Source organism: Meleagris gallopavo, chromosome 1, assembly GCF_905368555.1.
Source record: "Meleagris gallopavo chromosome 1, MGAL_WU_HG_1.1, whole genome shotgun sequence".
Taxonomy (NCBI): domain Eukaryota; kingdom Metazoa; phylum Chordata; class Aves; order Galliformes; family Phasianidae; genus Meleagris; species Meleagris gallopavo.
Genome location: NC_139404.1, coordinates 79,011,746 through 79,038,632, shown reverse-complemented (window position 1 = coordinate 79,038,632; position 26,887 = coordinate 79,011,746). Strand labels below are relative to the sequence as shown.

The following is a 26,887-nucleotide window of genomic DNA, read 5'->3' as shown; positions in this document are numbered from 1 at the left end:
CCAACACTTCTACCAAAATTGGGGAATTATTCTTGTACCTCTTACAAAATCAACTGTCCATGTTATTTCAAGTTAAGTATAATCTCATCATATGCTATTATTACAGAGATATACTTTATTGTGAATTATTTTTCTAAATCTAGACAAGCTGATTTGTGGTCTCGTGGTTAGTTTCAGAAGATAATTTTGTCAGAGTCTTGACACCCTACTGCTGATCATGTCAGTAAAAGCTTCACCATTTAAGTGACATTTTGATGAAGCATGTACTGAGAATTATCTTCTTGGAGCTTCTGTGTGTTTATATTTTTGTTAGCTCCATAATCTTGCTGAGGCTTAATTGCACAGTTCTCTTTTCATGGTGACGTAGTTTATAGCTGAGATGTGTAATAATATGAGCCTGGCTAGAGTGGATATCTAATAGGGTTTTGGTAGGGGAAGAGATTATGAAGAGAGGATTAGATTGTTATTACAGGGATAATGACATAATCACCAGCTTACCTGCCCAGGAAGAAAAGCTGGAGATCACTGAAAGGAAACATTATTTCAAGACAAAAGAGGAGCAGAAAAAGAAAAGAACACCATATGTGAAGTTTTTAGAATAAAAAAGGAAATAAATTTTGAACAGTGAGAACATGATATAATTTAACTTGATAGTGTTGTACGTGAAAGAATGTTCTCTGCCAGGCTGATCCTTTCTGAGACAACATTAGGCTGTAAGAACATCTGAAGATCAGGTGTGTATTTGGAATAGAGAAGAATTGGAAGTGGCACAAAGAGGACTGTAAAAATTAATAGAAGGATGAGCAATACCAGAAAACTTGTCAAAAGCTACTGAAGTGTTTCACAGTGACAAAATTGTTCATAAGGAGGAGAGAAATATTTCTGGACATAAATCACAGTGCTTAATTTTGTGTAGTGTTCCTCCACACTTCAGTGATAAATGCCAAGAGGTAGGACTGAATATATTTAAGCACGTAGTTTTTATGTGAGAAAAGGCAAGAAAAGTGAGAGAGGGGACAAAGGGTGCAGAATTACAGTATCCCATGAGGTATCTATTCTTCAGTTCAAAATCAAAGACTGTACTTGATCTGGGGAGCTCTGCAATTGGTTACTATGCCTCCAGAGAATCTGGAAGAAAGCACTTGTTTCAGTGGCTGTGTGATGACAGACAGACTGGAATGCTTACAAGATTTAGGCAGTTTTATCTTCCTGAAAGTATGTTTCACCCCCCTCCAACTATTAGCTGTTGGTGAACCACTTTGACTCTGTTTAATTCTCCTTTTTTGTCTCCATCCAGTGGTTTTTAATTGGCAACACATCATACAAAGTCAGTGCCGCCAGTTCTTTCTACTTCAGTGGTGTGTTTGTTGGAGCAATCTCCTTTGGCCAGCTCTCAGATCGCTTTGGAAGAAAGAAAATCTATCTCACAGGTAAAAGTAATGATCTTTTTCCAGGTAAACAATCAAAATGAATGAAGTGGAGGTGTCGAATCTCTGAAAATGAGTGGCAAGAGCCGAGTTCTTCTGGGAACTTAGTACAGATTTGTCTTGCCAGTATATTTCTGGGGACAATAAGTTAATATTCTACTATTCAATCAGTACCTGAGTACTAAGAAGATGTTTTGAACTTAGGAATTGTACTACATTTGTTTTTAAAAAAAAAAAAAAGCACAAGTGATGGTTGTCATGCTCAGAAGTAATTAATATTTCTAAAAATTCATTAGCAATGTTCTTATACGTGTTACCTCCTGCAAATTTTTTCTTTTGATTGCATGAATTTTTTTTTTGTATTTGGGATTGTCACTTTAAAGTTTTTTTTGTTGTTTTTACTCTCCCCAAATCAAGCATTTGGAACTTTGTGTTTTGTGTATTTTTTTTTGTAGATGGACGAGCACGTAGAACTAAAAACAGTGCAGTTTTTTCCTTCAAAGAAACAATCTCATTAATTCAAAGCTGATAAAAAATGAATCTGCTATACAGTGCAAACTTTCCACGTACTATCCCCTGATAAAGGTTCACTAATCTACATGGAGTACTTTCCAGAAATGAGGGGAGATATTTGATCATATGCTTAGCCTGGGGCTTCTGCATGAACATAAACATGAAACCATCTCAACTGGAGCCAGGAAGTAATTTTAAATATTTGAAAAATTGTCTTCCATGAATTGAATTTGGGGATATAGTACTGCAAATCACATATCAGAAATCACTCCTTGTGTTCTTCCTTTTATGGTATTGACTTTGGGTTCTTGTATTTCTACCCATACCTGTGGAATGTAGCCATGTTTTATAGCTGTTGAATGTGATTACTTAAGGCATAAAGTGATTGTCAAGTAAAGACACTGATAAGCACTTCTATTTTACTATGTTTTTCTGAAATTAAACCTTTTGCCTCTATTTCCAGGTTTTGCCCTTGACATCCTGTTTGCCATTGCAAATGGATTCTCACCCTCATATGAATTCTTTGCCGTGTCTCGATTCTTGGTAGGGGTGATGAATGGTGGGATGTCACTGGTGGCCTTTGTTCTACTGAATGAGTGTGTGGGTACTGCCTACTGGGCATTAGCAGGTAAAATTTGAGTGTTTGGTGTCTTTATTGTCAGAACTTATAGACTTCAGTCATACATACTGCACGAGACACACCAAAGCTAATTAGCATTTACAAAGTTAACTCTGCTTTCTGTGTAACCACAGTCTTTGAGGCCTGCTTTATTTAATGTGCATTTTAGACAAGCACAGTAGATAACTTGGCCATTCAGGTTTCTACATCACCCAAACTGACTAAAGTACTCAAGATGAAACAAATCCCCTGTGGATGTTAAACAGCTTGAAACTTATCCATTGTTTATGCTAGCTGAGCTCTATCCATTGGAATTGAGACTGTGTTGTGGTTTAATCCACCAGATGGTTAAGCACCACATAGTTGTTTATACTACTTTTTATACATGGAAAACTGGAACATATTTACACTTTAATTCTTTACAGGGCTTTAGGTGAGAGGATGTACAAGGATGCTTTTTGGACTTGTCTTGATGTTTGTAATTAGGTGCAGTGTATCTGTACTATGTGGGTGAAGGATGGAATTCTCTTTGGTTAAATAGCTTTGTGTTTGTCTGTGCTACTGAGTGAAATGTTCTTAATGAAGAGTTATTTTCTGTATGATCCCATGTGTTAGGATTTAACTATGTTCTTTAATGGAGTGATAATGGTGTTTTTTTTCTTTTTTTTTTTTTTTTTTGTAATTGTGTGTTAGGATCTATTGGTGGCTTGTTCTTTGCTGTGGGAATTGCCCAGTATGCTTTATTAGGGTACTTCATTCGCTCCTGGAGGACTCTAGCTGTTGTGGTTAACCTGGAAGGAACAGTAGTCTTTCTTCTCTCTCTGTAAGTAGTTGAACTACTGAACTTTGAGGAAGATATCAGTAATGAGAGAAAATACAATTAGGTCAAGGAGCTTCTCTAGGCTGGTATGAAGTGCTGTAACTGAGATTTTTCTCAACTTCAACCACCTTGTGTTATGTGCTTACTATATGCTGCAATACCTGAAAATGCAAGTGTATGCTGCATTGTATATGCATTATTATTGTAAATTAGAATAGTCTTGAGGTGGTATACATCCTATTCCTTCACTGTTATGTATTAGATTCTTCAAACTGTCCTCTGGTATGCTACAAGATACTGTGTAACACGTCATAAAAGATACAGAAATGTGCTTATGTGATAACATATTTCTCTTATAATTCTGCTTACACAGACTGAACTGCGTCAAAATTGTTTACACGTTCTTAAAGGTGACATGCAAATGGGCAGCTTCCTTTGATTTTTCAAATATTCTGATTAGGAAAGAATTGGATAACGGCTTCTTTATTAAAGTAGTTAGGATCTTTGTTTGTGGAGTTCAGCACTGAAAGGTATGAGGTGCAGTGGTGCAGTGTTTTCTTCCTTTGTCATATCTTTCTTTCTCAACAAAAACTCAGCAACTGATAAGAAATGAAGTTTAGCTGCAGTTCCAATTTAAGGCTTTTTCCTTCCAATATCTGCTTAACATTGGTAACTACTCACTTGCTAAAGTCAAAACAGCCTTTCAAAGAAAGCATCATAACTCAGGGAAAGATGTTAAAGGCAGTTTATGAGGTGAAATGTCAAATATGCCTTTCTAATGTTTCAAAAGTTTATACAGTGATATTTGGGGCTTTTTGCTATTTATTTTAATGTTCAGATAACCTGTTCAGTTTTTTGAAGCACTTTGTGCTTGGGATTTCAGAGCTGTGGAGCTGTGTTCATAGGCCCATTTTACTGTAAATAAGGATTTTTTCATCCCAGATTTCACACTGCCTCCCACCTACACTACTTAAAAATTACTATTTATATGAAAACGTTACTATATTTTTTTTATTATGGGGAGGGAAACATACTATTTTCTAAATTCTTCTTTTATAAAAGCACAGAAATGCTTGTTCCAGGAAAAAATGTCACTTCAGCCTTTTACCAGAACCTTTTTAAGTCTGTGCAGAAGTTTAAATTAGTTCTGAGAATCTGTTTTCTAGGATGTATTGGAGTTACAGACCTATCGAGTGGATGCTGTATATGAAGTGCAAGAGCATGATTTTTGTACAGCTTTGCTATCTACAAGAGAGAATCATAAGAATGATTACTATAATTATTATTAATTATAAAGAGGGAAAATGTTGGAACATGAGGAACAGAAAGAAGACAGCTAGTAAACATTCTGAAAACATTTTATTTTTAATTATGTGGAGCATCTTTGATTCTGAGTTCCACTAGGAAGAATCCTAATGATATTGTAATTTATACTGTTGTGTGTGTATATATGTTTATACACGTTTATACACGTACACAATTTTTTTGTTACCTAAATTGCATATGAATTATTTTCCCTTTATTTCCAACATATTTTGTCTGTTTCAGTAAATGCATCGTATACCTGAAGGGTTGTTTGAGAAATTATCTTATACTGAAACATATTTCAGCCTTATTTCCATAGGCAAGCTCAGCACTCTGTAGAACAGAAAAGCCCTCAAGCTGTCTCTGCAATATATATAATTCCTATATATAAATAAAAAAATGTGTGTTACAGATTTATTCCAGAGTCCCCCGCTGGCTATATTCACAAGGCCGGCTGAGTGAAGCAGAAGATGCCCTCTACCTCATTGCAAAGAAGAACCGCAAGCAGAAGCACACTTTTTCATTAAAACTCCCTGCTGAGAGGAGCCCCAGAGAAGCTGGCAGTTTCTTGGACCTCTTCCGATACCGGGTTCTCTTGGGACGCACCTTAATCATGATGTTCACCTGGTACTTGAAATACTTTGTAGGCCCAGCTGTGTTGCTTTGACTCTTAGAGGGAACGTGCTGCTGAGAATCAGCTAATCCTGCATGTTGTACATTGTCTCAGCCTTTATTTTTAGGTGTCCCTATTACAGTATTTCCTCAGGATGTTTCTAATGTTAAGCCATTTTTACAATTTAGTTCTGAGAATATCTTAATTTGCATTTCAGTTGTGCTTTTCGAGACGTAAAGCAGTTGAGAACTGTATATTCCTTCCTGGCCCTCAAAGGCTGCTGAGATTAGTCATGCTGTCATCCTCTTTGGTTCCATGCTACGCATCCATACTTTCCATCACTTGGATTACTTCTTGTGTTTTGTGTGTTAGGAGCATGTTAGTAGGTTGGTGGCCTACCTTATCTAATGAGTGTGAGTATTTCTTAAAAGAAAGTGCTACCTGAGGTTGCCAGTGCTAGCAGTTGCTGTAGCATGGAGCAGGAACCCGTGACACTACCTTTAGTCACTAGCAGAAATGTAATTATTCAAAACTACTTGCTTTGTTTTGTTCTGTTCATCCAGTTGCTTTTATAACACACGCTTTGGGGGAAGAGGTATTAAGAAAAAAACAAATGACATTCTTTTTTTTTTCAGCTGACAGCATAAGTCTGTACTTCTGTTGCTTTTCCAAATATTTAGTGCAGAACAGTCAATTTTCTGTTCTGTAAATGAGAATTAGGAGATCGCCTTGTTGATTTACTGCAGAATGAATTGGCAGTGTGTTCCTTTATTCTCTGTAGAGAATTCATTCAGGGTCACAAAAGAGAAATGAAAATCGGAATCTGGAAATGAACAGAACTGGACGAGGAAGGTAGAAAAAGGCCTACTATCTAAAACACTATATATGATTGATACTACACTGTGCCAGATGAGTGCTTTGATATATGGCTGACAGAGTTGCAGCTCTGATTTTATTTTATTTTTTTTCCTGTATTTTACAGGTTTGTGTGCAGCTTGGTTTATTACGGTCTTACCCTTAATGTGGGTGACTTAGGTGGAAACATTTATGCCAATTTAGCCCTATCAGGGCTGATAGAAATCCCAGCATACCCAATCTGTATTTACTTGATTAACCAAAAATGGTAAGTATGAATTTCTATTAATGTGTTTAGCATTTTTTTTTTTATAAAATATAAGTTTCTTTCAAATTGTACCTCCTAGGCCACAGACATTGTATGGAACTTTCTTCTTTGATATTTCCAGTTCATTATATTCTCTTGAGAAATGCTTTTTTATTTGAAAGCGCTGCTGGTAGATCTTCACCTCTAATAAGGTTTAAGTTGATGCTCAGTAACTCGTTTAGTATGTCTCAAAGGTAAAGATGATTGTCAGTAGAACTAGCTGTGCTGACTCCATCCTGACACAAGATGGCATGCTTCCCACCTGTCTTGTAATTCCCATTCTAACTGTTAGGTCAAAGATGCTACAAGTAAATTCAGCAGCTGAAACTGTTGTGTGTCTTTTTACAACTGCTGCACAAGTGTAAGAGCAGAGCTGTTGATTCTGACTCTTAGCCCTTTCCCGAGCTGTTGTACTCCAAACATTGTCTTCCTTTTTTTTTTTTTTTTGTAGAATTCACTTTCCAGTCTCTTTTCTAAATGTCTCTTGAGAAGCTTTACACACATGCACAGTGGGAAGGAAATAAAAATCCTTGAGATTGTGAGCTACAGCATGAAGTCTTCTCAGTGCTCATTTTGTTGAGAGCAGCAGTGAGAGAGGGGGTGTTTGTGGAGATGGCATTTGATATTTCTGCAAATAGAGACAAGGTGAATGTAGGAGCTTCATTGGTTATCTTTTTTTTTTTTTTTTTGGACATCAGGTTTGGTCGAAAGAGAACACTGAGTGCGTTTCTGTTCCTGGGAGGATTGGCTTGTCTTATTGTCATGTTTCTTCCTAAAAAAAAAGGTAAATGTTTCCTTTTGTTTCTGGAATACTTAGTGAGTTGCAAAACTCCTCATCCAAAAGCCTAAGAATTTTTGGTTGTCAGTGCATTAGGCTTGTACTTTAAAACCACAGAAGCTAAGCCATAAGTAGCAATTTCCCGAGGATCTTAAGAAAAGTCTGTTGAAAAAAATGTGGGTTTGAACTCATCTTTGGATTCTGTCCTACATTTCCACTTTAATCGCATCAGTCACTCCTTTCCAGAGTTTCAGAAGTAATTCCAAAAAATGATGTTTCCTGGGATATCTCCATTATCCAAATGAGCTGTCAGTATAAATACACATGCAACTTGTAGGTATCTCTCCAAGTGAAATGCTGGTGCCAAAAGAGCCTAAGTGACACGTTTTCTCTATCAGATACTGGAGTTTTTGCAGTGGTGAACAGTCGCTCACTTTCTTTGCTGGGAAAACTGACAATCAGTGCAGCATTTAACATTGTCTACATCTACACGTCAGAACTTTATCCCACAGTGATCAGGTAATGCAAGTTAATTGTAAGATCTTCGTTTTTCTGGTTCTTCTTCCTGATCACCTTTTACTTCTCTTACTTTTTCTATTAATTACGTTTCATTTGAGATTTTCACCTACCATACAATGATTATCTGTATGGTCTTGTATGTATTAAACTTTCTTTTCTCTTATCCTCACCTCCATCTCCCTCAAACATGCAATGTTCTCTTCAGAGTAACTGTATTCTCTATAATAATAAAACAGTCCTTTTGGATGCTTAGTGTTCTGACAGCCCTCTCTCCACTAATGAGGATAACAGTAGTATTGCTGATGTTTTCATGAACAACATCTGTGGGTTCCTCAGTGCTATATAAACCGGACAACTCTGTTGGTATTTGTCCTTCCTTAACCAGCAATGTTAAAGATGCAACCAGTCAGTAAGCTTTGTGAAAGTAATTTGGTGCTTCAAAGGCAGAAGTTCCCTGTACTTGTGGTGATTGATAAAGGCCTCTATTATACAGGTGCAATTTTTAATAGATGTATTTGTCTGCCAGGTATCACTGTTAATGGCTAGACATCATTGAAACTATCCTGTAAAGTTGTTCTCCTGTGTGGGTGAATCTGCTGATATGGATAAAGGAATTTAGTCAGAGTTTCAGTAAGAGATGAGATGCAATGACTGAAATCACACTTTTTTTTTGTCATCTTAATGTATGCATATGTTAGAATTCTGAATGTGCAGTGGATTTGTGCTTTTCTCAGAGCACAAAGCATATGATTTAATTCCTTTTTTCAGGTGTTTTCATTTAGATTTCACTTTTTGTTGCCAGCTGCTATGGTCAGAATCATGAGTGAGACTTTTTTGTTGTCTTTTTTAAAAACCCTTTCCTGCACTTGCAGCTTCTTGTTTTAAAATTCTAGTTTTTCGTGTGCAAATGTGACTAATTAATGATTTTTGGTTTCTTCTTAGGAATGTTGGAATGGGTGCCTGCTCCATGTTTTCCCGTGTTGGTGGAATCATTGCTCCTTTTGTCCCTTCATTGGTTTGTCTGAACTCGTTATTTTAAGTACATTTTTGTTCTGCGGTTCTGATGATTCAGAAGCTTGCAGAAGTGGGGATATTTGGGTAAACTGTGTATAGAAAATAATCTGTAAATTAGGTGTCTTGGCAGTGTTATGATAGGCTAAAGGCATTATGATATAATCTGTAATTAGACAGAATATCCCAGTGTTTAGCTCAGAAGATACGTCAGGATTTTGGAATTTAGCCCTTGAATTTCAGCAATATTGTCATCTGAAAAAAAAAAAAAACAAAAACAATTGATGTTCCCAAATTTAAACCATAAGCCAGTAATAACTAAAAATGTATTTAGAAGATTTACTGCATCAAGATGATAAAGCATAAGAACTCAATGCCCTTCTCAGGAACTCGTATTTTTTAGTAGAAATTCATTTTACTGTTGCTGCACTTCACTGAATTCGTGCATTATAATTGTCAGTAGATGGTTTATATTTCATTGAGTGCAGACACGGTTGTGCAGACCTGAGATATCTTTAAGCTTCTGAGCACAAATTTTACAGTACCCTGTCAAGGCAAAGAGAAATTCTCAAGAAACAAACATGAAGATGGTACTGTTCCCTTATGTTTATAGGCATTGTATGCTTGTAGGTAAAATAGAGTGCAGGGTTCTTTACTGACACAAACTGGTTGGTGAGGTCAAGTGAGTATTCCTTTAATATGACACAGATTTCATATGGAATAACTTTTCTCTGTGCCATCTGCCATCTTACTATGGCATGCAGAAGGCTGGTAGAAGGATAGATGAGCACACTGGACTTTTTGTTCCGTAGAATGAAACATAAGGTAGGTGGGAGTGTCTTCAGGGCAACAATGGGCAAAGCCAAAGCTGGTACAGATCTCCTAGGTAGATTTAATGGTCTGCTTTTATGTAGTAGTGGGGGCATCCATTATGTTATATGTCATGGACATTTGGCACTGAAAGAGACAAATATTTAATCATCATGTTTTGAAAGGGTCCAATGAAAGTCAGAATAGCTCTGTTTAAAGAACAAATGAGCATTGATTTGTGGGAAGAATTAAGGTTTTCATCGGAATTTCTTAAACTACTTGAATGTATTTTCCAGTAGCTTTTTTCTTGGATTTGAATGTTGCATTGACCATCCTCATCATATTTGTTGTAAATGCTAAGGAGCATTTAACACAAGAAATAATAAAGCTTAAAGCCAGGGGGACCTTTTGGACCAACAGAAACCTCATGAAAGCCAGCAAGAAGTGTAAAATTCTTTCTCATTTGAACTAATCACAGGGCTTGTATAGGCTGATCAACTGAGCAGCAGCTTTGCTGGAAAAGACGCAGGGGTTGCAATTGTATGATAAGTTAAACTAGCAGTGTCCTCACTGGAAAAAAGGCAAATGTCACACTACGCTGTATCAGGTCCATGTCAGTGCATGATCTGCAGATCAAGTTTATGGTCTCTCAGTGCTATAAGGATATGGAAAAAACCTGGAGAGGGTCCAGAAGACGGCAACAGAGATGATGAAGGACCTAGAACATACAGTTTCAGGTGAAAGCTGAAAGAGTTGTGTTTATTTGGCCTGAGACAAACTTCCAGTTATGTGAAATAGTTCAGCAAGAGTTAGTGGCCACAGGTTGCAATTTGAGAGTTATGAATAAGATGCATAGAAAACTTTTTGTCTGAGAAGCTTAATATAGCCCTGGAATGATCCTCTCAGAAATCCTCTCCAGAATCTGGAGAAATCTCCATCCTTGGACTTTTCAATGGCTACACAATGCTATGGTTGACATGGCTACAGCCAACGCTAGACCCTGCTTTGAGTTGGTGGTTGGGCTAGATGACATCTAGAGATTTCTTCCAGTCAGCATGTCTTTGTGTGAGATATCCCTCTACTACAAAGTGATGTAACATTTCATCTAAAAGAATGTATTATGGGCAAGAATTGAGTATAAGTTCAGCTGGCATTTCTTTTAAAGTCTACGTCAAAATCTATTTGGCTTTGGTAGTACTGCTAGAAGCTGTCATGGTTTTGTCTGGATTTTGTCTGAATTTTATTCATACAGGCTTCTGTTGATTCTGTATTTTGGATTCTAAATGAAAATGGTGATGTTAACACTGATGTTCTAGTTGTTACCAAGCACTGCTTACATAGTCAAGGACTTTCAGCTTTTCATGCTGCCCTGCCAGCAATGGGACTTGGGGTGCACAAAGAACTGGGAGGGGACAGAGCCAGAACGGCTGGCCCAAATGGGCCAAAGGGATATCCCATACTGTATGACATGATGCCCAGCAATAAAAGCTGGAGTAAAGGAGAAGGAAGGTGGAGGGTCTTTTGGACTGATGGCATGTGTCTTCCCTAGAAACTACTGTGTGTGTTGTCCAGGAAAGCAGAGGTTATGGCTGAACATGCATTCTCATTAATTTACTATTCTGATTGTCTTCCAAGCCCACCTGAAGAGAGTGAACAAGCAGGTGTGGTGCTTAGCTCCCTACTGGGTTTAAATCATAACAGATACAATTGACAATACTGCTAAGAAAGAATGAATTTGGTAATTTTTACAGTAAAGGTAAAGCACAGAATGGTTAATGTTGAAGAGATCTCTGGAGGCTGTCTGGTCCACCTGTTCCACCTCCTAGCCTTTGGCTCAAGCAGGGTCACGAAGAGCCACTTGCCTAGGATTGTGTCTCGACAGCTTTGGATTATCTCCGAGGTTGGAGATTTCATCCCCTCTCTGGTCAACTGGTGGAAATCTGAGCCTTCAATTTAGTCAGCATTGTAATGTAGCGGTCAGAGCTGATGTTTTGTCCAGGTTCCAGGAGATCCTGGAGAATCATCCTTTTTTTTTTTTTTTTTTTTTTTTATTCTGAAAGACAGTGCACATCACTTTACCCGCTGAGGGCTTGAACTACTTCTTCAATGGGGAAATTTGCATGTCACCACACCATTGATTCCTGTTTTGATTCTGGCTCGTAGTGACAACACCACATCTTGTCACCAGTTAAGATGCAATCTAGGAATCCATCACTTTCAACCTCATATTTGTTCAGTAGGTCCTGACAAACTTGCATCTGGTGTTCATTCTGTTCTTGTGTGAGCATTTGTGGGACCAATCGGACACAAACTTTGCAATATTCCAGTGTTGCTGCTGTTGTTTCCAGCGCACTGATGTTCAGCTCTGTATGCTGATCTCTGCTTGTAATCTGCCAGCTCATGCAGATGAGCCAATTGAGGTGCTCTTCATTTTTGTGGTGTGACAGCTGTGTATGACCATCCAGAACGTGGTTTGTCTTTCATGTTGCTGTTGCCACTGCTGAAATGCAACACCCACTGCCTCACTGTGCTCACATCTATGTTTGATCTCCATAAATGTTCATCAACTGTTGATGAATGCCAGTGGGTGCCTTTTTTTCTTGCATGGAAGAATTCAATGACAACTTTGCTTCATCTGCACTTTCATGTCAGATGCCACTATGTCAGACTGCCCCTCTGCTGCCAGCAGCAGCAAAATATAACAGAATAGTGGCAGGAAGGTTCAACTTCTATTGCTATATAATCAACATCTGCTTCTCTGCTCTTGTGAGGCCCCATCTGGAGTACTGTGTCCAGGTCTGAGCCCCCAGTGCAAGAAAGACAGAAAGCTGTTGGAGAGGGTCCAGAGGAAGGCCATAAGGATGATCAGGGGACTGGAGCACCTCCCCTATGAAGACAAGCTGAGGGAGCTGGGCTTGTTCAGCCTGGAGAAGAGAAGGCTGTGGGGTGACCTCATTGCAGCCTTCCAGTACCTAAAGGGAGTCTACAAACAGGAGGAGAATCAACTCTTTACAAGGGTTGATAACAGCAGGACAAGGGGAAATGGCTTTAAGTTGAGGGAGGGAAGATTTAGGTTGGATGTCAGGGGGAAGTTCTTTACTGTGAGAGTGGTGAGGTGCTGGAACAGACTGCCCAGAGAGGTTGTGGATGCCCCATCCCTGGAGGTGTTCAAGGCCAGGTTGGATGGGGCCCTGAGCAGCCTGGTCTAGTATTGAATGCGGAGGTTGGTGGCCCTGCCTGTGGCAGGGGGGTTGGAGATTCATGATCCTTGAGATCCCTTCCAACCCAGGCCATTCTGTGATTCTGTTGTTATGGGCCAATGTAATAAAATAGGAGATATTACTTTTGGAGCAGCCCTCATGTGTTGATAAAATCCTCCTGTACCTTCTCCAGCCTAAACAGATCCAGCTGTTTCATCCTCCTCTTATATGTGAGATACTCCAGTCCCATTATCACCTTTATGTCTTTTTGTTGGATTCTTTCTAATATGTCCATGTCTCTTGTACTGGACAGCACAGAATTGGATACGGAACTCCAGGCATGGCTTCACTAGTGCTGAGTAGAGGGTGAGGTTCACCTTTCACATTCCAGGATACTATTAGCCTTTTTTCTGTTCTTTTTTTTTTTTTTTTTTTTTTTTTTTTTTTTTGCAGTAAGGGCACATTGAGGGCTAACATTCAGATTTTGTAATTTGAATATGAGCATAAGAGTTTCAAGGGTATGAGTTCATTATATTCCTGAGAATTACCACTTGGAATGATTGTAAAGGTTAACTGTTTGAGTATGCAGCGTGCACTAAGTGGAACCAATCTATTCTCTACCAATCACTCTCTCTGCTTTTGTTTCTAGAAATCTGTGCAGTGGTCTCTGCCTTACATTGTATTTGGAGCAACTGGTTTATTGTCTGGGCTCTTAAGTTTATTATTGCCTGAAACCTTGAACAGCCCTCTGCTAGAAACTATTTCAGACCTACAGATATGCTCATACTGGAGACTGGGGGATGAAGCCATGTCATTGCAAACCCTAGATGGCTCACAGGTATTTTATTATTATTAATTAATTGTTTTCCCTAGTATTTCAACTTTCAGCTTGCACGTCCCACTCTGAATTCTCTAGGATAGTAATTCTTGGCCTATGGAGAATAGGTCCTAAGGAGATGCACAAGATAATTCAGTAACCTTACTATCCCATCTGAATTGTTCCATGGAAATGCAGGCTGAAACATAACTGGGTTAATTTATCCCTTCAGGACCAAGAGCTTACAGCCTGAAAGCTGTGCTGCCATTCAGCGAGAGCTGGGCAGTAAGAAACCGGATGAGGTTCAACAAAAGCAAGTGTAGGGTCTTACACCTAGGGAGGAATAATTGCATGCACCAATACAGGCTGGGGGACGAGCTGCTGGAGAGGAGCTCTGCAGAGAGGGACCTGGGCGTCCTGGTGGACGACAGGTTGGCCATGAGCCAGCAGTGTGCCCTCGTGGCCAAAAAGGCCAATGGCATTCTGGGGTGCATTAAGAAGAGCGTGTCCGGCAGGTCGAGGGAGGTGATCCTCCCCCTCTACTCTGCCCTGGTAAGGCCTCATCTGGAGTACTGTGTCCAGTTCTGGGCTCCCCAGTACAAAAAAGACAGGGATCTCTTGGAAAGAGTCCAGCGGAGGGCCACAAAGATGGTGAAGGGCCTGGAGCATCTCCCCTATGAAGAAAGGCTAAGTGAACTGGGTCTGTTTAGCCTTGAGAAAAGCAGACTGAGAGGGGACCTGATCCAGGTTTATAAATATCTGAGGTGTGGCGGCCATAGTGGTGAGGCCAGTCTCTTTTCAGTGGTACGTGGTGACAGGACGAGGGGAAACGGACATAAGCTGCAGCATAGGAAGTTTCGCACAAATGTGCGTAAGAACTTCTTCACGGTGAGGGTGACGGAGCACTGGAACAGGCTGCCCAGGGAGGTTGTGGAGTCTCCTTCTCTGGAGATATTCAAGTCTCGCCTGGACGCCTACCTGTGCGACCTGGTGTAGGGAACCTGCTTTGGCAGGGAGGTTGGTCTCGATGATCTCTAGAGGTCCCTTCCAACCCTACAATTCTGTGATTCTTACAGTCTTTTTTTTTGGAGGGGATGAAGGACTTGATGATATCTGTGTCTCTCTAATCTCTGAGATGGATTGCTGTGATATGCTTCATATACAGCTGGCCATTGAAATTTCTGAGTAGCCTTAGATGATAAGGAAAATTCTTGCTAGCAAAACAAGTCTATCATATGAATCACAAAATCACAGAATCGTAGGGTTAGAAGGGACCTCCAGAGATAGAGTCCAACCATGCATTGATGTCAAGTTTGTACCAGCTGTTAGTTTGGTAATTACATCACTGCACTGCATCTTAACCTAGATGGCTTACTAACAGAAAGTGATTCCAGCAAGCAGTACAGTTGTTTTAATACAGAGGAGGGGAAAATCATTTTTGCCCTTCTAGCCTAATAAGGTCACTATCACCATTTGGGGATGATGTACATCAATAAATATGCATGCAACTGCATTCACCTTCACCAAACAGTCTTCTCAAGTTTAAGTTTTCTGTCCTTGTGTTTCTTCAGGCCTTTTAAAAATCCCAACCTGAACAAATTATATATTGTCATTTATGTATGTATAAATAGTGCATATATAATAATATAAAAATTATATATATATACATATATATATAAAATAAAAATAAACATAAAAATATATATATAATTTTATATAAAGAAATTGCTGTTAAAATGGAAAGCTGTTGAACATTAACCCTGTTTGACAAGGCCACAGTGAGGTCTGTGAAGCTGTTATAAGGAAGTGATAGAGTTTATTTGGCATACCCTGAATTTCCCCTGTGGAATCCACTGTCCTTTTGTACCACTTTCAGGATAACATGCATTCTAGATGCCCAGAGCGGAGACTTTGTCCCTGTTGACGTACACAAATGTGATATTCAAGTTGGGTGGCATCCAGCGATAGTCTGATTCTCCTCAAATAATTTTAGAAATAAAAAAGAAGCATAACATGATTCCCTTTATATCTTCTGACAGTTTCTAGTCCTCAAACTGTTTGAAATTCTTCTGCAGTTACACACATTGCCATAGCAAAACTCCACTGAAGACTGATCTAAAGCCACAGATTTTGCTTGTGTGGTTCTGTCAGTCAGGAGTATGATTTCCATTTCTGTTTTTCACCTTCTTTCTCACCCTTCTTTGCATATGATTAGTCAGCCAGAAGTCTTAGAATAGATGTAAGCATACTGGAAAAAATTCTAAATATTCATTTAAACTGAATGGAATACGCTAGCAGTAGACTAATCATTACTTGGATAGTCCTTACTGGTTCAGTGGGAAAATGTCACACCGGCAAAATAAAAATCAGTTAATTACAGTAGTTGATTTTAGTTTGGGTATGTGATATGAATTATGCTATTGAAAGGACTCCAGCTGGTGTAAATATGCTTGTCAGAGTTTATTTTCTGCCCATACAAACTCGTAATGTTTTTCCTTTCCCATAACACCTTTGTTTAGTCTCAGAGAGGAATCTTTTTAAATTTAACTTGCATAGAAAAATGCCTATACTACACATGAAGAAGTAATAATTCAGAATGCAGAAACTTTTACCTGATCAAATGATCTTTGTGTACTGAAGCTCTGTCTCCAGTTGCTCACATGAGAGTAGGACCCTTAGGCTTAAATAAAGAAAGCTGAGTGGACTGCCACTTTAGAACTATCCTAGCCATTTTCTCTCATGCATGGATTTTCTCAGATATACTGATATAGCCAGGAAAGTCCATCCAGTATAAGCCCAACTCTTTCCAAAAGATTTTGAAGAATTAAAAATACAAACAAATCTAGATTCACAAAGCATTAACAGTCTTTTGACTTGTCTTTTCTCTACCAACTTTCTAATAGAGATGTAGCGCTTTGTATTCATTTATTTTCAAATTTATTTGATGGCTTCTATGTTAACCAATTGCTTCATTTTTCTTTCTAGTCTGGAGACAAGGACAATTCTGCAGGAAGTGGAAGTGAAGATGAGGAGTTCTATGATGCTAATGAAGAGACCCATATGATCAAGTAATGAAAAGAAGAAACACAGACTTGTTCTTAGTTTTTTTTTCTTACTTGTCCAGTCAGTCCAGCTCTGAGATGAGAGTACTGGAGACCACCTATCAGGGAATGTAAATGGGCAAGTGCCTGCATCTTTCCTGAGTAGGAAGGGAGTTTAAGTACTGTTAAGATTAATTACACCACTGTTTCTTTTCATGTGAGACAGCCATTCAAATACTTATGGGTAGGAATGAGAGAGAATGCACAGACTGCATTTGAATGATAGCATGGGAAGGATGATGCATTTCTGAAACAGAAAACTATCAACTATTTGGGCAGATCATCGGTGCACGCATTTGTATTTTCAGAGTGGTTGGTTTTGAGTCATCCTAAACTGATGAACTTGAAAATGTTCATTTTTTTGTTTCTCCGGAATGAAAGTGGTCACACAATATTTTGTGCTACCCCAGGAGGAACAAACTTATGAAATTGTATGTTAAAATGGCTTTTACATATTGAGTGGGGGAGAGGCAACTATGAACATAAGGTTTCTCCTTCAGCATGTGGACATCTGTGTAGAATTACAGGGTACAACTGATCAGTTCATGGCCTATCCATGAACTTTGTGATGATGAAAAGCTGGGAAGAGTCCATAACATCTGTAGATGTAGAGGATGTTGCTGATTTCTCTCTCCTCTATCCACCAAACATTCTCTTGGGCTGCCTTATGCATAGATTTGCCACATTTCCCACATCTCAGAACTGCTGTTTGTAGCTTTGCCTACTTTTACTTTGTCTTCACTTTACTATAAATGTTAAAGCTTAGCAACTTCTCTGCCTGTGCAGTGAAGTAACTCTGTTTAAGGATGTAATTTCATGAGTGGTACACAGGTGAGTTCTTTATCGCATACTGTGTAAGGTGAAGTGTGTTCTTAGGGTATTTAGCTCATTTCTGTGGACTTATCTGCATCTTTATTTGTGGAAGAAACAATGCTTAAGTGACAAGGAGCCATGGGCTGCTGTTACATTTTGTAGGATTACTGCAGAAAGCTGCTAATATCAGTTTAAAATTCTTTTGTTAGGTGATGCTTTTAAACTTTTTAAGCCAGTGTTTACTGGATTACTTGATTTTGTTGAGGAAGACAACTTCATTCTTTAGTTTACACTACACTTTGTTTAATTAGAAGGATACAAAATCTTGAAATATGAACAAGTGCAATGTTGTGACTAAAAATTAAGGCCTTAGGAAGAGTCAGCTTTTATCCTCTAACTACCTGCTTGCTATTTATTAAGACTGGTTTCCATGAGTAGTTTGCTAGTTTTTATATTTGAAGTCACTAACAAAGTGAAAAGAGCTGTTGACCTCGCGAGACATTTTTTTTGTGAATAGTAGATTTAGAAAATGGAATTAAAAAAAAAAAAAGTTGTCAGCTGAATTTATTCCAATTAAACTGGGAAGTTCATTTACTCTGAAAGGAAGTGAAACTGAACAGTATCTGAAGTTTACAGCTAGCTGCTTGACCTTTGTTCATTGGAATTGTAGCACTGAGGAAAATGTAACTACCCTGCTTGGTGCAGCAGGCAGCCCAGAGGCTACAGAGTGAAGCATGTAGTACTCCCACTTGATCTGAATTTGAGTCAGACGTTGGCTGTGAGCACAGTAGGGAATTTCAATCCCTGTGGAAAAAGTGTCTTCAGTTTTTCTTCCAGATTGCTGCATCATTGTTGTAGCAGGGCATTTTAATCTCAGCTGGGTATTTTTTCTGCCTATATTTGGCCCTTATGCCTGCTTGAAAATTTCTCTAAATAAGGTACTTGGAAAAGCATGGAATGTTGAGTATATTTATTCAAAGATATTTTTAGTTCTGTATTCACATTTTGAATTATGGATAGTTGGAAAAGTGTCAGGTTTGGTTTTGTTGTTGATGACTTTTGAAGACACAAAGCCTGCTTACTTGAAAGCAAACAGTGGTAAGCCTGACATCATTAGCATGCTGCCAAGATCCAGCATATTTTTTAGCTGCTTATTTTTCTTTCTTGTATGGTATGTAGAATAAGTTCCCTGAGAGGCAGACAGGAACTGTTAGCCATTCTTTGTCCATAGTTTGTGTGTCATCATCTGCTACTGGCAACACTAGTCATGCCACAGGACATCATGCCCACATAGTTCTCAGTAGGAAGAGTAGGATGTAACAGCTCAGGTGGGGAGATTACTTTGCAGAACCTGAGTTGAATTTCTGTGGTTCTTCAATTTTAATCAGTCTTCAGCTTGTTATCAAACTTCTCCATTCATGCACTTTTGTGTTGTAAGTATTGGTGTAAAAAATTCAAAAACAAGAGTGAAAAAATGTATTTTTTTGTTTGATAAGTTACTGTGCTCTATTTTAGAAATATAGGAATATTTTGTTTCTGCTGAAGGATGGTGTACTGATTATCTTTCCCACTCTTAGAGCTTCCTCTAATCATGCTCTCTGACATATAGCTGAATCTAGGCATCTGTGCATGCAGTTTGTGAGCATGGTGGTAAAGTAAATATGTCTGAAGAGCTCAAGAGCAGCAGTACTGTTATTTGATGGTAGAAGTCAGTCTGGCCTGTGTCAGGAATGTCTATATGCAGCTGTTTACCAAACAGGACAGTTAGTTTGAGTCTCATTGCTTGTATCTTGTTGCAAGATGTATTAAGTGAATGAAAGACCTGTGTAAGAAAACGTATGTGACATCTGAGCGTAGAATTGGAGTCTGAACAAACTTACACAGAATTTTCCATGCCATGTCTAATGCCTTGTCCAGTCTATGTTAACCTTAACCAGATTATCCAGGTGTTACAGTTATTTCAGTCTAATAGAGGTGTGCAGAATTTTCACCCTGACAGTCTGAATTTACTGTACTGTATTTTGGTACTACTAGTTCCTGTCATCCTGGAAAAAAAGCTCTTGTGTTGCCTAATGGAGAGTAGTTTTTTTTCTGCTCTAATTTATTGTAAGTGCCTGTATTCTGAAAGGCTTTTTAATTTCCTCAATCAGCTTGATATGGGACTGTGTGTAAAGTAACATCATATTACTGGATGATGTAAGTGCCAAAGACTACTTTTGCTGGAAAGCAACGGTCCAATACTAGTTCTAGCTGCATTCATTTGGAATTCCTCCATGCAACTTGCCAAAACTGGTACGTACAAGCATCTCCAGAGCTTTAGGGGACAGAAAGTTACCTTTGCTTGTCTTTCCTTTTTCAGTTCACTTAAATATTTTGTGTTTTTTGAAAGAAGAAAGTGTAGGATTTGTAGAAGAACTGAGTATGCACCCCTTGTCAATTAGAGAAATCTGCAGAGCCTGTTTGTTTCTGAGTTGCAAATGCCAAAGCTTACTCTCAAAGACATAAAATCTTAAAAACTGCACATTGGAATTGTAGTTCAGTCATCAGCCTTACAAATTAGCATTGCCAGTAATGGCTTGCCTCAAGTATTGTAGGATATAGCAGATTTTTATAAAAGGTGCAGTTCGAGGCTTTGCTAAATAGTAATTTCTGTAGTTCAATTGCCCACTACAACTACAAAATTCAATGCTAGTCAGCTCTATCGTGGCAGTTTTTTTTCCCAGCAAATGGGCAAGTGTCTAAATGTTTGTGCAGCAGGAGGATGCCATCAGAAGAGTGGTTTAGAGGAAGTAATCTGCATTCTCCACTGCATATGGAGAATGAAGTAAGGCTGTGATGTGTCAGGATCTTCTGTTATATAGTAAGCTCGTAGAATGGAGAACATTTAAACAACTGCTTGCCCATCTTGAATTACAAAAGCCTTTAGAGAATAAAGATCTCTTACATGCAAGTTAATGCTCACCAACACATCTGAGATGCTTGTATTATACCCGCTGCAGCAGGTGGGCAAGAAAATGTGGCAATAAGAACATCTTTGCCGATACTTGAACAGTTATCTTTTTCAGAAAGATATCCCAGGAGAAGTATCTAGTACATCCATCTTCAAACAAAATATTTTAAAATGATGGAAACTTGACTGGGTAACAGACATTTCTGATAGCAGCTTGCAGGGGAAAAAAATCATTGTTTCAAACTGGTTAAAAGCTTTCTAATCTAGAACTGACAACTGCTGAGTGGTTTGGAGTAAAAGAGTTTATTGCAGTCCTGTGATGTCAAGTATGACTCCAAATGACCATTTTTCAGTACGACTCACCTCACTCCCCAAAGTTTAATCCAGTTTTCCATCTATTCTTATTAAAAATATGAAGGTCTTGTAGAAACCAGGAATATATTTTTCATATGGATATATTTATTGCACTACTTTCCTTCTTGAATCTAATTTTACTTTCATTTTTTAAGCTACTACCTCCTTATGTCGAGCTTTTTTTGTCACTTCTGTATTTAATAGATTTTTAGATAATATAAAATATTGCCATTTTTTTTAATTTATGTAGTAATCCATGATTTAAACAGAAGGCTTTTTAAAGTTTTATTTAAAGGCTTTTTAAAATGAGCTTAAAATGCTTATGCTTTTTGGAGGACCAGAGTTATTGCACCTTTTAGAATCTGGGTTCTCTTGTTTGCATGGTTGTTAAGGTCCAGAAACTTTTAATTTTGTGCTAATCTCAGTTGAGGGGATAACTTGTGGGGAAGGAAGTTTTGAGTTGGGAAATTTAACTTATTGCCAATTAAAGAGCTTCTACTTATTGCGGTTGGTATTGGGGCAGAGAAAAACAACTGGGGGAAACACTGCTTCTCTCTGGATGCTCTTCCATTGCCATCTTGCCGGTCTCTTGTCCCTTGGCTGGATATTACTCTTAGTTCCTTCAGCAGGCAACAAGTAGCTCAGGAGATTGAGATCAGCACATCGTACTAGCTGTCTTTTCTTGCTCCTTATTTCTTACACAGCTGCTCTATTGTGGGTTTCCTCACTGGATTCAGTGCCCTTTAGAGCTGCATCTCCTTCTGCGTCTCATCCTCTCAGCCCCTGCTGAGAACTGGGCTGCAGTTCTTTTTTGGCATTTCTTCTACACTGCTGTCACCCTTCTCACCCTTCTCCCATCCTGTGCTGGCATAGTCTTTTTTTTTTTTTTTTTCCCCCTCCTCCTTTTGTGTTTGTCTTTTTTTCTTAAATATGCTTTTAAATATTTTAGATGTGCAACAACCTCCTCTGATTGTCTGGAGCATTGGGATGAAATGGGTCAGTACCTAGTGTCCCCAAAATAGGCAATGGGCCCAGACCAAAAGATGTGAGGATCAGCCTAAGCATAGGGAAACACTTTTTCTTTTTTTTTCTTTTTTTTTTCTTCCTTTTTTTTTTTTTTTTTTTTTTTTTTTTTTTTTTTTTACTGCCAGGATAGCCTATCAGTGCCACAGATTGACCAGAGGAGTCCTTGGCAGTGTTCAAAAGCCATCAGGACAAGGGTCCAGGGCAACCAGCTGTATGGGACCCTAGATGATGACCTCCACTACCAAAACTCTTGACAAGTGTGCCTAATACATGACCCCACAATGCTTTTTTTTCAGATTGAGTCCTTAAAGGGCTGACAGTTACTACAAGCAAACCTTGGTACTATATTCCCTTTCTGTGTTACCATTGTCTTAGGTCAAATAAATGAAACTCCTAGGGATATAACCAGACATCTATAGCCAAGTTCTGTGTCTGGTTACATGTTTGTATTCTCACTGATTTCAGAAGACAGATCTTAGATTTCCACTTGACCAGAGGAACAGCCAAAGGGGTAAGCTTCCTTCTCTCTGCTTAAGCCTTCATCATCATGAAATCAAATCTTTCTACAGTCTCTGTATCTTGTAGATGTAAAGTCCTGGTTAGCTCAGAGCTGAGTAACAGAAAAGAAGCAGTACAGGGAATTGATTTTTGTGTGCAGCAGTGAATCAAATTGTATATAGGTGGTGTGGGTATTTTTAAATATTTTTGGGGGGTGACTTTGAATACTGACTGTTACGAGCCTTCCAACATTAAAATGCAGACTGATAAATGTCAGAGTACTTCTTTAATCGTATTAGCGCGCTGTTGTTAACTCAAAGTTGTACTGATGAGAAGTCTCTGTTTAGAATACTTGATCTGAGAAGCCACAGTTCATGAGCTTTTCCACAACAGACCTTTTATGGGGTTATATCCATACATTCTGTGAACAGTTGTTGGGTCCATCTCTTTTCAAGATGTTCTTTCCCGTAAGCAAGGGACCATAGCAACAAGTGTAGAAATATTCAGAGTAATTGCACTTATCTCTTTTGTTTTCTTAATGTATTTTCTATGCATACTGCCTTACCCATGTGTACTGTGCTTCACTGGTGGTACTAAGAGTAAATATCAGGTTTTTAATTTATAATGTATAAAATGAATTTTTAAAAAATAATAATAATTCTGTAACATTAGTATTTATTTCAAGATAGAGGAAGAGAGATTGCTAAGCCCAAGTTAATTTAATCAAAAGTTAATATTGGTGGTCTTTATTCTCAGTTAATTTCTGAATGGTTTTGATCATTTGAAATAAATATATTTTGATTTTTGTAGAGGAAAGCTCACTTTTAGGTGACTAGTAACAGCTCTGATACTGCCTCTGACACGTGTACCTTCATATAATGTCTTTGTAACTTATTTTGTGCCTTTTCTCCCCCTGACACAAAAATCTCTCAATAAAAACAAACTCTTTTGGAACACTGTAAACCTATTTTATTGTACTGATTTTTATTTGCCTGACCCTTTTGTTTTCTGGAGGGCACTGAAGCTATCTCATAATAGAATGGACATTTATAACGGATGCCGCAGAAGAAAATTGACAAGGTGGAAAGCAGGTCAGTTTGGAATGGCAGTGCTACAAAGCGCCTGGGAAACTGGGACTGTCAGTACTAATCAATATATTCCACCATATCTATCACAAATCATTTCTAACAAAAACCGGCAGCAGTGGAATGTGAGAATCAATTTACTACCGGCTTCAGTTGTGCTGATTGATGTTGAAAGACTGGAAACACTTTGGGGCTTTAGCATAACAAAGTATCTGTTGTTGTTGCTACTAACACTTGTGTTGGTGGAGCACTCAAAAACACTAATTGGCATTTAGACCTCTTCTTCAAAGTGCTGTGCAAACGCACAGAAGCCTAGACTTGGTCTTCGAGGGTTCTGCCTAAACACTTGGGCAAGGAATAGCAGAATCTGAATGTTTGTTTTCAATACCTGAAAAAGAGGTAAATAGCCAAACTCATTTCCCTCCTGTATCCAGTGATATTTATTCTTTGAATCCGAATAAATGGGAGCAGTGCTCTGTTTTAAAGAGCCGGTTAACAGAGCTTTCATACCTTTGCGTGTTCCTCCTGAATTTAAACATTCTCCTTAAATATCTAGCAGCTTGAGCAGATGCCAGAGCACTTCATGTATGTCAGTATTTTAAAGTATATATGCTAAAGAAAACAAGAGGTCTTGCATGATAGATAACACACCGGGCCTTCTGTTATCTTACGTTTTACTCTTCCTCAAAGTGGAACTAAGAACAACAATCCAGCCAGATTCCCTGGTCACTCTTCAGGGCACACGCCACTGCAAAAGCATTCTTTGCTCTTGTATTCCTTGCTGTAAAAACAGAAACATAGACCACGCACAATTTAGAAGTCCCTGAAGCATTAAACAAATGCAAGAGTTTGGAACTTCAAATGTTGTCATCAGCAGCCTTTCCAGAATGAACAATAAGAATCCAGGAAGCATATAGCAGTATACAAAAACATTGCATACTGCACTGTGTACTCATCAATCTAAAGCTACCAGACAGGCTATATTTTGTTCTTGATATTCCCAATTCTTGTGAACTTTACTCTTTCTTTCTGGTACTTGAGATGCATAGGATTTTAGTGCTGTTCTTACTTTTGCTGCTGTTTTACCATGGAATCAATTGAAAACCCCGGTTTTCAGAGGTGTCTAGTTGCATGCTCTGCTCAATTCTTTCCATAGCCTTTTGAATTTGTTGTTCCCTCTCAAATTTACTTCAACTACGTATGCAGGGAGCTAGTGGCCTGAAGAATTTAGTCGGCTGTCATCTATGGAGTGCTTGTATGAGGAGCTGTTGGGATTATTTACTTTCACACCAACCCTTGGGCAGGGCAGATCATGCTGATGTACCCAGCCACACTGTGTTAAGTTGGACTGCCATTAAATGCAGCTTTGCTCTCCTGCTCATTGTATAGGAACTGGCCATTTCTTGCTCTAACTGGAGCCTGTTTGACTACCAAGCAGATGTATTGTGTTGTTTGTTGAGTCAAGATAAGGAAAAACAGGGTGAGACCAGGAAGAGGATGCAAATTACGTATGAGAAGGATTGTGGTTCACATGGTTGTTTTGGTTTTTTGGCTAACGTAACTGGCCTTTGCCTTGTGACGCTTTTGCTGTCCATAAATTTTCGCAGTTGCAAGGGGCCGACATCTCTGAATGTCATCAAGTGGGAGGGGTGGAATTCAAGTACTATCTTTTGAAAGGAGGGACCTTTTGATTTGTGTCCTTAGCAATGGGAGCCAGTGTAAATTGTGGTGGCAGAAGTAAGCTTTGCCTACCAGCTGCCAAGCAGCTATCAGGCAAAACGCTCAGTCCTTTCAAGCACCAGGTTCATATTTAACTGAGGTGTTAACCATAGTAAACTGCTGCTGAATTGATGAGTTATTTCCCAGTATCACGCTTATGTGAAAAACTGAGCTCTGCCTTTTCCAGCATTGTCATCTTGCATCTTGTCGCTACATAGGACAAGAGACAGGATGAACATTTGTGGCCAAATTATCTGTCTTGGTGAATAAGTCTCTAATTCTGCTCTGTTACTTAAGAGCATTTTCAATGAACAATCCTTGCTCTAGGGAGGAGGGGGATATCTCAACTTATTTATAAAACTTGCTAACAGCATAGAATGCAATATCAAACTTGAAAAAGTGGTTCACACATGACTTATTCTTGCCGTTACTTTTTTTTTTTTTTTCCCCTAATAAAGAATACAAAGATTTTACAGATAAGATTTGCCTCCATTTTGGGTATGGAGGATGTAATGTGAACCAGAAAAAAATTCAGCCTTTCATTTGATCTCAGTTTGTTAAGAGGTAGCTAGGATATGGCAATCCTGCAATCTGTTCTACAGCTATAAGTGGGCAATTTTGTTCATTTCTATGCACTTTGTATAATCCATGCAGAGACTTGGCAAAGCTACAATGAGGAATGTCATGAGGGCTTGTCACAGGGAAGGCTGACTGATCCATGCAGATGGGTTTGGAAGTTTGCAAGTTTAGAAAGCGTTTAAAATCTAGTTCAGCTTTATTTTGGTTCAGTTATGGATTGAGCCATGGACCAGTGCTGGGGTGTTCTAATGTTTATTTTTCTGTTATTTAAGCATGTCTTTAGGTAGCTCCTAGAGGCAGCATCCTGCAGTACCATCATAGCCCAGACTCATGATCCTTAAGTTATCTTTTAGCTGTGACAGTGCAAAATGACATCTTTGCTAATGTCATGATGGAGCTATCCTGTGGGTTTACCCAGCATAAGCAGAGGAACAAGCATAAGAAGTGTATAGGTGTATTGTGCAAGCAAGAACTACTGATAAAGGAAGTTGTTCAGCTTAGGGTGATGCTTCTCGACCAAGTACTACTTCTTCCATGATCTCCTGTGAAAATTTGTCACCTCATAATGCTATTAGTAGCACTTTGGTTTGGTAGGACTCCTTTACATCAGTTTTGCTTGGTGGATGTACCAGATAGTAGGTTCTCCTTCTGCACAGATCGTAGCACAGCTGATAGTTTGTCCCTCTTCCCTAAATATAAGCTTGATGTTCTCAACTATGAGCTCAAGTAAAAGTAGAAGCTGTTAGAGAAAATAAGTATTCTGTCTCCAGTTATGCTGGGGAGCCAAATCAGGGCCAGCACAGTGCTCTCTTATGTGACAAGAAGGCAATGGGCTCATTTCTTCTGCATGCCTGAATTGTCCTTCATGAAGACCTGCCCTGCCAGCTTGAGCATGGAGCTCTAGGTGTACTTTTCACTGTGCTGGTATCCTGCTCTGCAGTCACATTTATTTTCCTATAATAGTTAATCTGTCTCCTTGTATTTCACATACTCGGCTTTTCCTCCAATTCTGAACTTGTATCAAGGCACCTCACCACTTGTCAAATGTCCTGGCCTATGGATATGTTTGTGGTGGCTACCAGATATCCACCCTCTTGTTTGTTCATTCTTCAATAGCTGCAGTCATGTGTGCACTTACCCAGGCCTTGTTCTGTTTGTGTCAAATATT

At 38.8% G+C, this 26,887-nt stretch overlaps 1 protein-coding gene across 1 annotated transcript in view; it reads left to right on the top strand.

The window, feature by feature from the left end:
- The window catches only part of SLC22A15 (solute carrier family 22 member 15), a 37,899-nt gene extending 14,600 nt beyond the window's left edge, over positions 1-23,299 (top strand). Inside the window, 11 exon segments of the mRNA XM_085236890.1 lie at positions 1,298-1,430; positions 2,404-2,568; positions 3,253-3,382; positions 5,097-5,107; positions 5,110-5,311; positions 6,280-6,420; positions 7,158-7,243; positions 7,636-7,756; positions 8,699-8,771; positions 13,427-13,615; positions 16,580-23,299. Of these exon segments, the coding sequence (XP_085093016.1) occupies positions 1,298-1,430; positions 2,404-2,568; positions 3,253-3,382; positions 5,097-5,107; positions 5,110-5,311; positions 6,280-6,420; positions 7,158-7,243; positions 7,636-7,756; positions 8,699-8,771; positions 13,427-13,615; positions 16,580-16,666 (1,338 nt within the window). The 3' untranslated portion in view covers positions 16,667-23,299.
- The last annotated feature ends 3,588 nt before the right edge of the window (positions 23,300-26,887 follow it).